Consider the following 18,163-nt stretch of genomic DNA (forward strand, 5'->3'; position numbering starts at 1 on the left):
GGTGAGCAGTCGCGCTGCCAGGCTGCGGTCTGCGGGCGGGTGCCGCCGGCATGGCTGGGGGCAGGGCGGGGCCCTGCGTAGCCCCCTGCGAGGCCCGTCGGCCGGGTGGTGAGGGCGACGGACAGCGGGCCCGGGTGTTCGCGTTGAGTGGGGTCTGGGGGCGGGTCCGGCCTGGGCTGGCCGGGTCGCTCAGATCCTGGGCCCCTGGGAACCGCTGCTCCCGGCGCCGCCCCTTCCACTGCAAGAACGGGTGACCGTCGGCATCCCGCCCGCCGCAGGAATCCCGACCGGTGTCATTGTCAGCAAGTTATGGGTCCGGTGCCTCCTGCGGGCATTGTTTTCGAAGCTTCCTCTGGGTTACTCTTGTTCTAGTGGCTTGCAGTTTGCAAAGCGCCTGTCGTACACTCTTAGTCCACCCTGGGGGTGCTATACCGACGACCAGGAAACTTGGGCTCTCGAGGCATCTGTGGCAAAACTGTTTTCTCGGATAAATGCCGAAGGCTCCCGACCCCTCGGGGACCTGGGTGAAGAATTCGTGCTGTCCTGAGCATCTGCGCAATCGTGCTTCTGCCCTCTAGGAGGCTACTCCTGCAGAGGCGGAGCCGGTTCAAGTTAGTCAACCCGGTGCCGGTGGCCCGGAAGTCAGCTGTCCTGGATTAGAATTCTGACACTGACACTCAGTGGCGGAACCACCTTGCACCGGCCACTGCCCTCTCTGAGCCTACCTTGACTCTTTGCCAAGTGCGAGAGTATTAATATCTTACCTCCAAGGATTGCTAGGAAGAGTAAATGATGTTAGTTGGGCACGAAGCGAAAACAGAGTCCTGAAACATAAAGCTGGTTAATTAAGGATAGTGAATTAAGATGACCAGTTTAAGGAGTTAAATATTTACTGTCTTCGTAATTATTTCATGAATATTAGCATAGACCGGAAATGTTGATGGATACAAAAAAAATCTGGTTGTCCTTTACATTTTAGAACCAGCGTGCTGCTCTCCAGTATACGTAGTGGCTTTGATAGTTGATGCCCCTCATTCTGTGTAGACGTATCTCAAGTATTCCCAATAACTTCAATTCCCAAGCTATTCCTTCATTTAAAAATATTTGTTAAGGGCTTGGGTTGTGGCTCAGTGGTGGAGCATTTGCCTAGCACATGTGAGGCACTGGGTTTAATCCTTAGCACCATGTTAAAAAATAAAGTTATTTTGAAAATATATCTGTTAAGGGTCATTTAAATGAAATGACCTGGGCCCCCAAAAGTGTAAAGCAGAATCAGGCGTGCACCTCAGTGGCAGAGCTGTGGTAAGCATACGGGTGGCCCTGGGTTCATTCTCCTACACCAAAAAGAGAGTGAGTGACTGAATCAGACAGAACCTTCAAGGACCTTATGTTCTGAAGTAGAAGGGCCATTCGTGTATTTAGTGTTTATTAATTGCCTGCTGTATGTCAGGGACTGTTCTAAGCTCTGGGGCTACATCAGTAAACAGATTGTTCCTACTTTCATGGAGCTTACATTTTACTGAAGGAAGGGGAAATGAACAAATCAATTGAATAATGTGTCATGTGTTAAATGCTATAGGGAAAAAAAAAGAAATGTAAAGGAATTTGATCTAGAAATGAGGGGAGGAATTTGCCTTTACAAAAACTAAAGAATGCTATTGAGAAGGCCTCTCAAACTATTACTTTTTAGCAGACTTGGAGAAAGCTAGGAAGCAAGGCACATGGAGTTGGGAACAGGTCATACAGAGCCTTGCAGACAATTATTAGGATTTTTGCTCTGGGTAAAGCAGGTCTAACGAGAAAAGTGACATAATCTAGACTGTTTTTATAAGGTCATGCTAACTACTGTGTTGAAAATAGCCTGATATGGGGGTTGAAGGGTCTGGCATGAACACAGCAAGACCAGTTAGAAGGATCCATTGCAGTAATCCATACTGCAATCCAAACAGGACATTGGGACAGAGAAGATAGTTAGAAGCAGCTGGATGTTCGTTTTCTCTCTCTCTCTCTCTCTCTCTCTCTCTCTCTCTCTCTCTCACTGTGTGGTGTGTGTGTGTAGATATTAAGACGTGTTTGTGAGTAATAATTATAACCCTTGCCATAAAAGGGGTATTAACAAAGTGGTGTGAACAGTCCAAGGTGGGGATCTCATCTGGCAGTGAAATAGGCCTTGGAAGGTTTGGACTGGAATTTTGACAAATGGATGAAACTTTTTTCAGTAACTGTTAATAAGTGGTTTCTTTTGCAATGTGGAATTACATTCAAGCTATCCATAGAATGCCTATAATTTCAACTATCAGACAGGAAAGGAAAGGAAAATTAAAACCAAAGATTTTTCAATAAACACTCAAAGTGTTAAGTGGGTTGTCTTATACATTTTATAGTTTCTAGGAGAAATTCAGCATAAATGTTAAATGTCCTTGTCATATGGTTAGCTCCAATAGAATATAAACTCTTCCCATGTCACAATGCTATTTTGTGTTTTATCAAAGAACTACTACCACAAAATGTTAATACCTAGGAATAATTGAGGAAGATGAAAATAATTACCCAACTAAATATTGTGAGATTTTCAGGAATTACATAAAGGGGTTTGAAGAGACAGGTTGGAAACCACATATATCACAGACTAAATAGGTCATCTCAAAATAATCATTCTTCAAAGAAATCCATGATAACAGGTGAAATAAAAGAAGCTAGTAAGATGTTATGGACCTTTTTAATACTCGCTCCTGAGGAACAGGAATCTGATGTCAAGACTACCATTTCCCAGGTCTCTTTGAAGAAGTTCTACAAAACAGCAGTAGCAGCTGTCACCCTATAATGTAAAGATTCAGACGCCTGGAGTTTCAAAGCCAGCACTTTATTCTCTAAAATTGGTTTAATATAATTAACAGATAATATTTCTTGAACTTAGCAAGTACACAGCACCATTCTATTTTTTTTATTTTTTATTTTTTTTAGTTTTAGATGGACACAATATCTGAGGATCAAACCCAGTGCCTCACGCATGCCAGGCAAGCATGCTACCACTTGAGCCCCAGCGCCAGCCCCCACAGCACCATTCTAAGCCCTTTTTTTTTTTTTTTTTTTTTTTTGGTGGTGCTGGGGATTGAACCCAGGGTCTTGTGCATACAAAGCAAGCACTCCACCAATTGCACTACATCTCCAGCCCCTCTAAGCCTCTAAGCACTTTCTATATATTTTCTCACTTAATTCTATCAATATCACTTTAAGATAGATATTACTATTAGCTTCATATTAGAGAGGAGGGATGTATTACTGAGAGACTAAGACATCTTGCCCTGAGTCACAGATTAACTGCTAGAGCTGAGAGTCAGCCCCATCAGCCAGCTTGAGAGCATCAACCACATCATGCTGATCACTTCTAGTTAGCATTAGGAGGATTTTCCAGATTGTAGTATTGGAGAAAAAGTGATGGCAATTAAGATGCCACATCCCACTCCTCAGCTGACTGTTGTAATGTCAGCTGAAAAGTCAAACTTTGTTTCAAAGTGAGTATTTGTAACCTTTGTACTGCTCTTGAAATCTTTTGCCAGGCATTAGGTAACTGTCACTCTGCCCACTCTCTTGTCATTAAGGACAAAGCTCACCTCTACGATTTTTTTCCAGGTCTTTGATGCTTTGAATTTGTAGTGAAACAAAATTAAGACAAGTAAATTAAGTGGAGAATAAGGGATTTAGTAGTAATCAGTATCTTGCTAACCAATTTTGTGAATCCTCCAAAGACATAAAAACACTTATTTAGAACAGCCCCAAAATTATACCAACAGATGGAGAAAGAGCTGAACCCTAAATAATTTATGCGTGATGTTTTAAGGAATCATTTTTGGAAACTTTATAAAAACTAGGTGATGCAATCTACCAGAATGATTGAGAGCAATTATAATGAATTCCAATTTTTAAAGATTTTATTGGCAACAGAATACTGCCCAGACTCTGGTAGAGAACCAGTGTAGGGTTTAAATGGGAAGCAGTGAGGTTTTCTATTTTATCTCTTTATTGATTTGTTTTATATTGGTTAGAAAGTGCTTTATTTAAATATAGTGCCAAGTCATCCTTATTTCCTAGAGGAGTATATAGTAATAAGAAACTAATTAATTTCTAGATTTTTTTAAGCATTCAGTGTTTGAGTCTTTTTTTAGGACCAAGTTTACAATTTCTGGTTTTGAAGAAAAGTTTACAGAGGCACAGTGTTGCTGTTTATTTATAGTTTTAAAACTCCTCAAATCAGCACAAGGTGTTTCTCCACCCCAGAGCTCCCTCCACAATCAGATTCTCTTGGCTTAATTTGCACCTAGGTAATGTGTCTCTCTCATTGCTGAAAGGTGGATGCATAGTCATTTTACAGATCAGTGCATAAATGGAAAATAGCCATTTTTTACAAATGATTTGCAAATGATTGATTTAAAAATTTTAATTTGAAAAGTATATATGAGTTATTGAAAACAGATGTGAATGTTATGTTTCAGAAAATAAAAGCTAAATTAGGTGACTTTTCCTAAATTCTAAATGAAACCAATTATAACCAACTTTATTCCTCTTTACTTTCAGATTAATGTTTGAAATATTATAAGCTCAAACTTCATGTGAAATAGATGCTCCAAATTACTTCATCTTAATAATAGTCTAGTTTTTCTAAGAAACTATTTCAGATTCCAGATTCCATACCTGTACTTTCCAATATATCACAAATCTTATTTATTTTTCTTACTGCAAATATAATACATTTTCATTTTACCATAGAAAAACTACAAAGGTAAAAGGTTAAAACTACCAATAATTACCTTCTTTCTTTCCCCCCTCCCACCCAGATTGAGCCCAGGGGTGCTTTACCACTGAAATACATCCCCAATCCTTTTTATTTTTTATTTTGAGGCAGGGTTTCTCAAAGTTGCACAAGACCTCCCTAGGTTGCTAAGGCAGGCCTTGAACTTGTGATTCTTCTGCTTCAGCCTCCCAGGTAGCTGGGAATCAAGGCATAAGCCACCACACGGGGCTACCTTCACTTTGAACAAAAAACATCAGTGTAAGTGAAGTGGAAAGAGTCGTGAGAACTTAGAGAATGCCGAGCTCAGTGCCAACCTGCCACCCTCGTACAGCTCCTGCCTCTGCCTGTCAACTTCCTACTGTCAGACACATTTCCTGTAGTGTACATAGCAAATGTACAACAGGAAATGTTGAAAGAAGTCCTTCTAGCTTTTAATTTCTTAGGATAGGGCAGTATTTCTCAGATTGTTTCACTCAAATATTCCTATCAGAGGGCAAAGGAAAACCCAGAGGTATAGGGATATAACCTAAAGAGGACATGGCTTGAGACTTCCAAACATTTTTGTTCTTTTTTTAATTCAAGTCAGTTTTACATCATTTTTCCATAATATTGATACTATAAGAGTGATATGCAGGGCTGGTGTTGTAGCTCGGTGGTAGAGAGCTTGCCTAGCATGTGTGAGGCACTGGGTTTGATCCTCAGCACCATATAAAAACAAACAAATAAAGGCATTCTGTCCATACACAACTACAAAAATCTTTTTTTAAAAAAAAGAGTGATATTTATTCTCTAAGAACATTACCATATATGTCCTGTGACTTTGTATAAAAAAAAAACCTTCTTCACAGAGCTGAGTACCACCACTTGAGAATTTTTCTGTGGCTTATTCATTCAAAAATCTTTATGCAGACACTGCGGGTGATAGTAGACATCATACGCCCCCATCTTCATGAATATGTAGTAACAGACACAAAAACTGTTGGTAATGAGGTACAATAAGTACAGTAGTACCATGCAGAGGTGCTTTGTAGGGGATATGGTGATCTCTCTTACACTCGGACACAGAACTGTGAAAGATGTCCGAGTTGAATTTTGAAGGATTGTAGATCTTCAAAGTAGTGTCAAAATATATTTTATAAAGTTAAAAACAGGAATCTAGAGCTGGAGATGCAGCTCAATCGTAGAGTACTTGCAACATTCATTAATGAAGGAATCCACAAGATGGTAAGGTTGATTCAGAGTAGTATAGGCAAGACCAAAGTCAGTGAAAGAAAAACTGATGAAATAGGGTTGCAAAATTGACTGGTGGGATTTCTACTTCTAGCCAAGGTAGAGTAATAGGGACCCTCTCACCTTAAACAACAAAATTTGGGCAAAAATACATGAAGCAGTATTTGGGGCATCAGCAATGGATAGTGATCCCTAAGAAGCAAGACATAAATGAGATGAGCCTGTGGTCCTAATTTATTGCCTGGAGAGATGTTAGACATGGCACTTGGGAGAAAAACTCAGGTGAAGTCTGGTGGTCTACCTAAATAGAGGACATGGAGCTAGGACAGAGGGTTAGAAAGCAGAGAGCTTCACAGAGCAAGGGCTGTGGAGATAACAGAGAGCCCCACCTTGAGCCTATAGCTGAGTATTGATCAGCATATTGCTATGAGGACACCATCCAAAGGTGAGAAAAGAACTACCTGAAAGAACTAGAAAAAACAATTTTCTGAACTAAAGCGGGACCAGAGAGAGTTCCTGTTCCTCTTGCACGAAATTCACAAGGCATTTGGTAGAGTACTCAGAAAAAGGTTTTTTTAGAAAAAATAGATATTGTAGAAGAAAAAACTCGAAGATATAGCGGTAGACATCATTCAGTATGAAACCCACAAGAGGGGCTGGGGTTGTGGCTCCGTGGTAGAGCACTTGCCTAGAATGTGCAAGGCACTGGGTTCAATTCTCAGCATCATATATAAATAAATGAATAAAATAAAGATCCATCAATATCTAAAAAAAATTTTTTAAAAAGAAAGAAACACACAAGAGACTGAAAAACTGAACAAAGCTGTGAGGAATAGAGCACCCTCAGTCTAATACACAAAATTAGAGTCTCCAAGAAGAGAAGGACAGATAAAAAGTTTGAAATGATGGCTGCCAAATTTTTTCCAAATTAGTTGAAGACTATAAACCCAAGGATCTCAAAAAACCCAAGCCAAAGAAGCATGGAAAAAGTATACCAAGAAGTACAGTGATAACTGTGTTACCAGATTTCTCATGGGAAACTGCCAGCAACAGGAGAGTTGAAAAACATCTTTAAAGATTTGAAAGACAATGAATGGACTGGGGATATAGCTCAGTTGGTAGAGTGCTTGCTTTGCATGTACAAGGCCCTGGATTCATCCTCAGCACCACACACACACACACACAAAATAGATTTGAAAGACAACTGTCAATCTCAGATTCTATATGCAGCAAAATCTCTCTCAAAGATGAAAGGAAGATTTGTTCAGACACACCAAAGCTGAAAGAATTCATAAACAGCAAATGTACACTACAGGAAATGTTGAAGGAAGTCCTTCTAGCAAAAAGTACACAGATCATATATATAGATATAGGTAACACAAAGGAATAAGTAGCATCAGAAATAGTAACTGCGTGATTAAGAATAAAAGTTTATATGAAGTTTTTAACATATATTGAAGATATATTACAAAAATAGCAAATAATATGTAGTATACTCTTGTAAAGTTCTTATATACAAAATGGTATAGTATACTCTTGTAAGGTTCTTATACACAAAATGATATCTATTGCAGGCACATTGTGATAAATTAAAGAGGTATACCGTAAGCTAAAGCAACCACCAAAAACATACCACAGAAAATTATATTTAATAAGCCACCGAAAGAGAGAATCCTAAAAGTGCCTAGTCCAAACATAAGCAGAAAGATAAAGAAAAGGAAGTAAAATACAGATGAAACAAAACAAATAGCAAGATAGTAAATTTAAACTCAATAATACTGGTATTTACGGTAACCATACTAATTGTAAATGGTTAAACAACCCCAATTATAATGTAAAGGTTGCCAAATAGGATTTAAAAAACTGGGCCAAACTATGTGCCGACAGTATACAGACTTCAAATAAAGACTGTTATTTCCATTCTCAAGACCTTAAAACAACTTCTTATTTCAAAATCAAATTCCTCCCATCTAGGTGTCAGCACCCTGTTGAATAGCCATTCTTGCCCATCCATCACGCCCTTAACAGTCTCTTTGTATGTCATCTAGGCTAGTCTCCTTACAAATCTTGCCATATCCTACACAAAGCTGTGCTTATCCTCTGTTCCCCATGAACAGACTCTGAAGACCACTCTGCTGTCCATAACTGTAGGTAGGCTCATTCCAGACCAATTTTGACATGTTCATGAGTTGAACCTCATCATAACTAACTGATATATCGTAGACCATACAATATCAGGGCTCTTAAAACAGTAGATTTTTCTGTCCGTTTTATTTTATATGAGAATAGCATGAGCCCAATGAGATTATGTGGCCAAATTCCAAGTTCACACAAGTGTAATGGTAAAGGTCATAGTAGGTCCAAAAGCATATCATCGTTTTCTGTGATTCTCAGCCATTCACAATAAAGTACATTTCTTTGGTTGTAATAATGATGTGTTTGGCTTGTAGCTGTAATATTTGTACAAATATTCCTCATTCTGTTTTATTTCCTAAATTAGACCATAAGCTACCAGTAGGCATCTTTAATTGCCCCTAGGCTTCACTCTTTCCTGTGGGCTCGATCCCTGACACACATGGTAAAATGAAACCTCAGTAAAACTACAATTTTAATATAAGAAGAAGGAAGAAAACATATCTATATTTTCTTTTTACCTTCTCCAGCTTAATACACATTTGGCTTATTTGCATGTTTTCAGTGTTTTAACTGTGGTAGAATATGTACATAAGTACAAATAACTAGGTGTCTGCTCAGAGTGCTTTGACCCACTGCTGTATGGAATCAAAAATGTGGAAACTGCTTCTCTGATGCTCAGTGCTCTGCTGCTTCTCCAGCCACTGAAGCTTGGATATGGTTTAATAACCTCAAAGGTTCACATGCTAGAGCTTGGTCTACAGTGTGGTGAGGCTGAACGTTGTTAAACCTTGAAAAGGTGGGCCAGGCTGCAGCTCCCAGCCCCCCCGGAGCCTCCACCCCAGGCGTGGCCCCTGCCTGGCCTTACTCCAGCAAGAGCAGGGCAAGTACACTCAGCTCTGTCCTTGGTGCCAAGCTGATGACAAGACTGTTCTAAAAGGCCTCCAGGACACTTTGATGTCCTGGAGCAGGGGATGATGGCATTGGTGCTCACCTGGCAGGACCATGGCTGTTTTGCAACAAACGCCCATAACAGCGGCTTTGCCAACCTGACAGTTTATCCACATGGCTTTGTGTTGTGCTGCTGGTCCTTCAGAATCACTATAGTGATGCACATGGCAAAGAAGAAATTGTCAGGCTTTCAAACAAAGTAGAAGAAAGACAGAATTAAGTCTGACAGTGCTGGGAGGTGATCCCTTACCACCCACAGTTTGCTTAGGGGCTATCGACAGTTGATCTGTGTTAGTGGGCAAAGGAAGCACTACAGGGTGAAGGGTTTACCTCATCAGAACATTAAAATTCTACACTTGAAACAGCTTGGAAATGTTTGCCTCCCCAGTGGGAGAGTGATTTGGCGCATACCTAGACGTCCTGGGCAGTGGCAAAGGGGGTTACACTAGCAAAGAGGTACTGATTCTACAAGCAGGCCTGGGGCATATTATATGAAATAGCCAAACTGAAACCAAAGCAACTAGCCGGGGAGCAGCTGCAGAGACCCGTCAAGACCCCCAACAAGAGCTCTGAGGACCTTAGTGCCCACTTGTCCCAGAGCTCATGACTTTCCCTCCCTACCCTCTCAGAAAGTCTGGGTGGTAGTAACTCAAGAAAGGATATTGATAAACAAGTCTATTTAGCCTGTTAGGAAAAATAAGTTGTAATCATAGTTTAAAATGTTTTTATTTGTATAATGCTTTAATACTAAAATATTTTAACCTATATCATGAAAATTTCTGAATATTACCAGGTGAAGTGGCACATACCTGTATTCTTAGTAACTTGGAAGGCTGAGACTGGAGGATAGCAAGTTCAAAGCCAGCCTGGGAAACTTAGCAAGACCCTGTCTCAAAATCAAAAAAGGAAAAAGGCTGGGGTTGTGACTCAGCGGTAGAGTGTTTGCCTCGCCCACACCTAGCTCAGCTTTCCATCCTCAGTACCACTGCAACAGCAAACCTTCTTTCTGAATGTTACACTTTCATTCAAAAGGCATTTTGGAGAAAGGCTTCTCAGAGTTGTCACAGTCTCAGAGAAGGTCTTTCTCTTTTCCAGCTTAGTGCTAATAATCACACAGCAACAATTTGATGACCTACTTTACAGACCTGTGAGGATTTCTTCCATTCTAGCACCAGATTCTTCATCATTCCCCATCATTAAGGCCCTAATCACACTGAATTACACTCCTGCTAAAAGAAAACTTTGTAAACTGTCAGGCTTTCTCATGTATACATCTTTTGCAAATAATGAATATTATTTATTACATCTATAATTGAGGCACTCAGTCACTTAAGCAAAATAAAAACAACATTCATGATGTTCAGAGATTTATAGTAGGTAGGCAATTTCAAAATCTTCAAAACTAAATTTGCAAAATATAAAATGTGCTCCAGAGCTTATATATAAAACCAAGTATGATATTAAGCAACATATTGATTATATTAAGAAGGTTGAAATTTTTAGAAAATCAAATATTTTTATTTTCATATATATAGTAAATCAGATTTTAGTTACCTGACAGATTGTTTCAATAGTAATTGATCATTTTGTAATTGTGTTGTCAGCAATGAGTGGCTAGTTCTATAAAGTGGAATAGGAGACAAAGGATTCTTAAAAGTGTCGTTAGTTGAGATAGAACGGAGGAGTACAGGGCTGGGGTTGTGGCTCAGCGGCAGAGCATTTGCCTAGCATGTTCAAGGCCCTGGGTTCAATCCTCAACACCACATAAATAAGTAAATAAATAAATAAAGGTATTGTATCCAACTACAACTAAAAAATAAATATTTTTTTTAAAAAAAAGAATGGAGGAGTACATTTTTTTATCCATTTGCTTTTATTTTTTAACATAGCTTTACATAGTTTTCCACAAGTTGTCTTTAGCAAATAGTTTTGGCTTAAATAATGTGCAGATGACATGCAGCTATAGGAACTCTGCCTCCTTAAGCTTTTTGCTGATAACTCAGAGCAGTAGCTGCACAGCAGAATCACTCAGGAGCTCTGGAAAAACACCCATCTTCCAGAGGTTTGGGTTCCTGGCTGGGGCCAGGTCATCCGTTTTTATGCGCTCTCCCAGGCAGTTCTAGTGAGCTGCAGAGGCTGAGAAGTACCAACTTAAAACATTTTGGATATCATAGAAAGGGCACAAGTGAGTAACTTTAGAAAAAGAGATGGAATACACAATGTAATAGACAAATGGCATAAACCAGAATGTTCATACAGCGTTGTCAGGAAAAAAGGTTATTAAGGCTTCTGTTAGGAAATGAGATCATCACTCATGTAGGCTCTCCAGCACAGTAGAGGGGAGCACAGCGTGCACAGTAGACAGGAAGAGAATGCTGAGCGAGTGTGGATGGGCGAGAGGCACCTGCATTCAGCAGAGCAGTGCTTAATCCCTGTCAGAGAAATGAAAGCCTTAACTTTTAAAACCTGCCAGGTAAAAAGAAAGTTCAGGATCTTATTCTCTAAAACCTTTTTTACAGTCCTACACATTTTCACATATATCAACTTTTCTCATTCCTACATTTCAAAATTTAATAAAATTCACTGCCAGGAAAATCCTTTTTAACCCTAGTCACAGAAGAAACACTAGAACTGCATAACAGCCCAGCAGTAATATTGGATCAAGTTGGCCTGAGAAATGTCATTTTTTTTTTTTTTAATATTTGGACCAGTTCAAATAAGTAGTGAAAAGATGAGTTACTCGGAAACTCTTAGGATTATAGGCTGTCCATTTGTAAAATAAAGCTACAGAAAATACATCCCGGGCTAACTAAAGAGTTAAATATGAATATGAGAATTTAGAAGACTGCTAGAGATTTTGTAGATGTAATCATGGGGGTGGGGAAGGCCTTCTGACACAGTCCAACCCAGAAGTCTGAAAGGAACCAGTAGGAGGCAGAGTGTTGTCATGGATAAGGACTTGAACTGGACATCAGATGGCCTGGGTTCCACTGCATATCTGCCCTTTTGATCTTAGAACTAAAATACAATCTAAACAGTCAAAAAGTGTTTACTTAGGGAAATACATACTAAAACAATGAACTCTCATTCTTCGCCTCTCACGTTGGCAAAAATTAGAAAGGATTGGAAAGAGTATGTTGAAAAAGAGAACAGATGCCCCTGTTCTGTTGGTGGATATATAATCAGCACTGCCTCCTTGAAGCGTGAAGTGCAATGTCTGTTGAGAGTTAAAATGAGCGTGTCCTTTGACTCTGCAATTCCAGTTCTAAATCTCTCTCCTAATCACACATTCATAAGTGTGCATAGTCTTTTCACTGAACCATTATTCAGAAGAGCTCAAAACTAATATATGCTAATCAATATGGGAATTAATCTTTTAGGGATAAGTGGGGAAGAAAGACCCTTTTTTTAAAAAAAAACCTTTATTTTATTGATTTATATGTGGTGCTGAGGATTGAACCCAGGGCCCCGCATGTGCCAGGCAAGCGCTCTACCAATAAGCCACAACACCAGCCCCAAGACCCTTTTTTTGATCCATAGATATCTGTAATTTTACTGTAAAAAACTACTGGAAATGATTTTAGAATGTATTCTCCCTAAAAATTGTTAGCTACTTAGTGTTTCATGCCAAGCTATTTCAATCAACAATATTTTAAATGTCTTTCTGTTAAAAAAAAAAAATCATATGTACTTTTTTGCAGAATGGAAACAGACTGCAATCCCATGGAGCTAAGCAGTATGTCAGGGTTCGAGGAAGGCTCAGAGCTTAATGGCTTTGAAGGAACTGACATGAAAGACATGAGGCTGGAAGCTGAAGCAGTTGTGAACGACGTTCTCTTTGCTGTGAACAACATGTTTGTCTCGAAAAGCCTACGCTGTGCAGATGACGTGGCCTATATCAATGTGGAAACAAAGGAAAGGAACAGATACTGCCTGGAGCTCACTGAAGCAGGACTCAGGGTAACTCGGTTTTCTTCGCACACTCACCCAAAAGTATATCTTTACCATTTTTTGATAAAAGTAGAGGGGAGTAAGGATGGGAGTGGTGTTCACTGTCAAAATTAGACATTCAGTAACTTCCAAAACTCTTAAAGAAAACCTTAAAAGTCTTTGATCATGAGAAATTTAATTTTTTGAAAAAGACAAAATTTTACTTGCAAGGTATTATGTCATTACCCCCACAGTAATTTATTTTTCATGGGGCTAAATGTGTCCACCAAAACTATTCATACTCTGCAGTGAGTGAGTTTTGCAGTCTATATATTGAAAGGATCTTTGTGCACTTCTTATAAATGTCTTTCCTATTAAAACAAAGTTTTTGACTCTTCTGTTTTCCAGCTCTTAGATCAAAATTGAATCAGAGAGAGCTGGGAGTGGTGTCACAAGTGTGTAATCCCAGCAACTAAGAAGGCTGAGGCAGGAAGATCACAAGTTCAAAACCAGCCTCAGCAACATAGCAAGGCCCTAAGCAACTTAGCTTGACCTTGTGTCCAAGTAAAAACTAAAAAGGGCTGAGGATGTGGCTCAGGGGTTAAACGCTTCTGAATTCTATTTCTGGTACCAAAAAATCAGAGAATGACATTGTACGTCCAGATTTCCACGAGTCTCCTATTGTTCCCTTATTATAAGAATCTGTTATAAAATCTTCCAGACAGATTGACCTTTCCACATCTTTAACCAGAATCATAAATTTAGAATAACAGAAAACATCAACTGACAGCAGCTGTACAACAGAAAAGATGGAGTACCACATACCAGTAATCCAAGCAACTCGGGAGGCTGAGACAGGAGGATGGCAAGTTTGAGGTCAACCGAGGTAACTTAGTGAAACACTGTCTTAAAATATAAAAGGGTTGGGGATGTTGGCATGGGGCTTGCCTAGCATGTATGAGGCCTTGGGTTTAATCCCCAGTTCTGGTTTCCTTCAGATGACTTATAGGTACTGTATGTTCCTTGAGAGGTGAAGCAAGGCCAGCATCTCCACTGCTCTCAGTTTCCTCATAACTGCCACATAGATAGCTGCTTTAGTAGTAGTACCTGCATTCACCTAAGGACCAAACCCAGGCCTTGAGCACACTAGGCAAGCGCTCTACCGCTGAGCTGCTTCCCCAGCCCTGCATCCACCAATTTTTATGCACCCCTTTCAAAATTTCATAATTTGCACTGAAAACTGTAGTGGATCTTAAGTACAAACAGGCTCAGGAATCAGAGGCAGGAGGATCAAGAGTTCAAAGCTAGCCTCAGCAAAAGCGAGATGCTAGGCAACTCAGTAAGACCCTGCCTCTAAATAAAAATACAAAATAGAGCTGGGAATGTGGCTCAGTGGCCAAGTGCCCCAGAGTTCAATCAATCCCCAGTACCCTCCACAAAATGTAAAGACAAAAATAGCCAAATCAGGTTTAGAGATAAATGCCCAGGGTAAATTCTGTCTTGGTTTTGGCTAATTCTAAAGTGGCTGTAGTAAGGTCAAAGGGGTTCTTTTTCCTCTGTGCTACTGGGGATTGAACCCAGGGCAGTCTACACCAAGCTACACCCCCAACCCTTTTCAGTTTAGCTTTTATTTTAAGACAGGGCCTTGCTAAACTGTCTAGATTGGCCTCAAACTTGTGATGATTCTGCCTCAGCCTCCCAAGTCTCTGGGATTACAAGCATGCACCACAGCACACAGCTAAGTAGAAGCAGTTCTCAGGGAGACTCAGAAATCGTAAATGTGAGTGATTTTGGTTGAGTTGGTCTACTGTGAACTCCTGCTTCTTTGTCTATTACCTAAAAATTAAGAACTAAAATGAACTGTAAGCACTATTATATGACTAAATGATGCAGAAAGATCTGAATCAATCATAAGAATGGGCATGATGTCAGTCTGTTTTCAGATTTTTTTTTTTTTGTCTAATAGTTATTGAGCAACTGTCCTGCGCCAGCGCTTAGAAATCAAATCAAAAAGATGTGACCCCTGACCTTTGGAAGGTCACAGTCTAGCAGGGATAAGAGAGAGGCAGACGAAGTGTCCCACACAGCAGAGAGTGACATAGAAATGTGGACCTGAAGAGGTGTGGTTCATCTTCCTCAGGTGTCTGCCTCTGGTTTTATTTTAACTATAAATTACTCAACTTCGGTTTCTAACATAAACTTCTATGGCTTAAATGTCTTCTCTGGCTTAACTATATGCAACAAAATATAGAGTTTATATGGGGGTTTTATAAGCTTTAATGAACAAAAACTTACTTTTATCTTTATGTGCTGGTAAAACATGATATATCTTATTTTCTTGTCAGAAAAGCTTAGCTATGTTTAAAGGTGAAAAAATCACATAGAATAACATTTCCATTTATCTCATAAATTTGTTCCCTGTCAGACCATCAGATAAGTAATGTATTAGGTGAAAGTGACCTTTCACATTACTAATTACTAAAGCCAAGTTGTTATTAAAACAAGTATTAAAATAAAAAGCTGATAAAGCTAATTCATTATTTAAATTAAACCATCTATAGGAATAATTTTGGGATACTTTATTTAAAAAGTCTAACCTAAATAAATAATAATAAAATATGAACTGATATTATCTATTATAACACCTTAATGTAGTGGACCCTCAGTATATGTGGAATTAAATAGGTATAAAAAGCATATTTTGATATATGAAAATGAAATTTTTATGTATGTAACTTTTTAAATTCTTTCTCTATATTCCTTTTAGGAGCAGAAGTGGGTAAATCAAACCTTTTAAATATCAAAAAAAAAGAATTCCATAGGAAATATTTTTCTAGGGTTGTTTATATAAGTTCCTTAAATACTAAAGGTTGTATTAGAGAACAACCTGTTTAAACACTCAGTTTTCATTTCCTGAACCAAGGTGGAAAGGAATTATGTAATTCATGGGTATATTTCTCTTGTAGGTGGTAGGTTACGCTTTTGACCAGGTGGAGGATCACTTGCAGACTCCCTACCACGAAACCGTCTATTCTCTGCTAGACACACTCAGCCCTGCCTATCGGGAGGCGTTTGGAAATGCGCTGCTTCAGAGACTAGAAGCTTTGAAAAGGGACGGACAGTCTTGACTAAGTTGTTTCCTGTCAGATGGGGCTGCTTCTGGTACAGAATGTCCACGTGAAACTTGAAGTTTTTGCACATGGTCATAATTGAAAATGCTTCTTCAGTTCTGTGTGTTTATCATTTGCTTCAGATTTAGGCTTTTGGCTTAGAACATCAGTGACCTAATCAGTTGTCTTAGTTTCTGATTCATTAAGGGAATTCTGAGGCCATTGCTATGACACCATCATAGGACATAAGATTTCTTCATATAATTTCTCTGCATCTCAGAACCTAATCAGTATTTCATTCTCTTATTACAGGGCTTTGATGCTGCCAGCACTCTCTTTTACATATGAAATTCTAGATTTGCACAGTAATAATAGGAATTAGAATTACCTAACTTCAAACATGGATTCAGCCTGCTAAATCAGGGGTTTACTACTAGCTTGGACTGACTTTGTAGTGATTATTTTGCTACTGGCCTTATTGGAAACAAAACTATTGACTAGTTTCCCCTGCACAAATTTTGAGATTCACTGCTTCACTTAATCTATTTATATTGCTAATATGGTTTGAAAAGATGAATGACTTATATGTTCTAGCTAGTATTAAATAAAAACAGGGACCGAAGTCGTGCTTGTGCTCCTTGTTTGCAGCAGCCAGCCAGCTAAGCAGAAGATGAACCGTTAGCAAATGAATGTAATAACTACTTGTTTCCAAGACATCTAAGCACATAAGCAAATATAGGAACAGGCTTCATTCCCAACAAAAAGCATCCTCAATGTGTGTGATTGAAAAGAAGATTCTGGTTTCCTAGAAGACAATATTTTGGCCTGTGTTAATTCTTATTCTGAATGTTTGTTTACATAATGTACAGTATATATTCAGAAAGTATTTTTGCTTCAACATTTACTTTCTATAACGTAGTGCTTTGGTATTCCCATGGCACCCCTCCTCCCCAGTAGATGGACAGTGTTCTATCTCAGTGCTAAATGTACAGTGTAATGTGAGTGCATTGTATGGGTTTGAAACCAAAGGATGAATGAAGCATTCAGAGACTTAATATTTGAAAAAGAGATACTCTGTATTTTATATTTTACTACAGGTACTAAAATTTATAAACTTAATAAAATGTCCAATGCTGCTGCATGTTTTCAAGTACATGTCGAACAATAAGGATTGAGGAATTTTTTTAATAGTCACCTAAAGCAGCTGCTATAGAAATATTGAACTAAAATTCTGTTTCCAGACACACCTTCATGAATTTGTCATTTGCAGATTTTTTTTCTGGTCATTATTTGAAAAATAGGCATTTCTAGGTTCCAAAGATCACATGAGGGCTATGGGTGTATCTCAGTGCTAGAGCAGTACTTGCCTAGCATATGTGAGGTCCTGGGGTTCAATCCCCAGCACCAAAAAAGGAAGAAAAAGGATCACTGGACCAGAGCAAATTAAAGTTCAGTTTTCTGTCATCATCCCTGTCAGAGCTCACTGAAATGCATGTGATGGATAACGTATGTTCACTCTCGACTTTATTTTCAGACGCTTAACTGGGCAGTAAAGTCTAACTTCAGGTTGAACTTTCTCATGCTTAATCTCAGGCTAAATGTAAATGATATTTGTAAAGTTTGAATAAAATTCTGTTTATCATTTTTTGAGTTAACTATGAAGAAAAGCAATTGTGTTTAAAAATTGAAATTGTTCATTTTGTGATAAATGATTGATTCCAAAAGCTTCTGTTTCCATTTTTCAATTCTACATTGTTATATTCTATGTATGTACTTTTGATTTGAAGTGAGTTAAATGAGTTGCCTTTTTTAATTACCATGAAAGAGGAACACCAAGAGAGGATATTAGTAAAACTACACAGATCTACATGAGAACCTAGACATTAAAACCTTCATTTTGCTGGGTATGGTGGCACATGCTTATAATCCCACCCTCTCAGAAGGTAAAGGCAGGAGAATTACTTACAAGTTCAAATTCAGCCTGTGCAACAGAGCAAGACCCCATCTTAAAACAGGC

The 18,163-nt window shown here is 38.8% G+C and overlaps 1 protein-coding gene across 2 annotated transcripts in view; it reads left to right on the forward strand.

The window, feature by feature from the left end:
• Window positions 1-17,870, forward strand: part of LOC107150371 (GSK3B interacting protein) — an 18,890-nt gene extending 1,020 nt beyond the window's left edge. The window contains exons 2-3 of one of the 2 annotated variants that reach the window (XM_015495369.2): window positions 12,808-13,099; window positions 16,003-17,870. In XM_015495369.2, the coding sequence (XP_015350855.1) occupies window positions 12,808-13,099; window positions 16,003-16,164 (454 nt within the window). In that variant the 3' untranslated portion in view covers window positions 16,165-17,870. The remainder of the gene's footprint in view (window positions 1-12,807; window positions 13,100-16,002) is intronic. The other variant, XM_015495377.2, reaches the window with a different exon arrangement.
• Window positions 17,871-18,163: the final 293 nt, after the last annotated feature.

The sequence above is a fragment of the Marmota marmota genome, unplaced genomic scaffold (genome assembly GCF_001458135.2).
Source record: "Marmota marmota marmota unplaced genomic scaffold, marMar, whole genome shotgun sequence".
Classification (NCBI taxonomy): domain Eukaryota; kingdom Metazoa; phylum Chordata; class Mammalia; order Rodentia; family Sciuridae; genus Marmota; species Marmota marmota.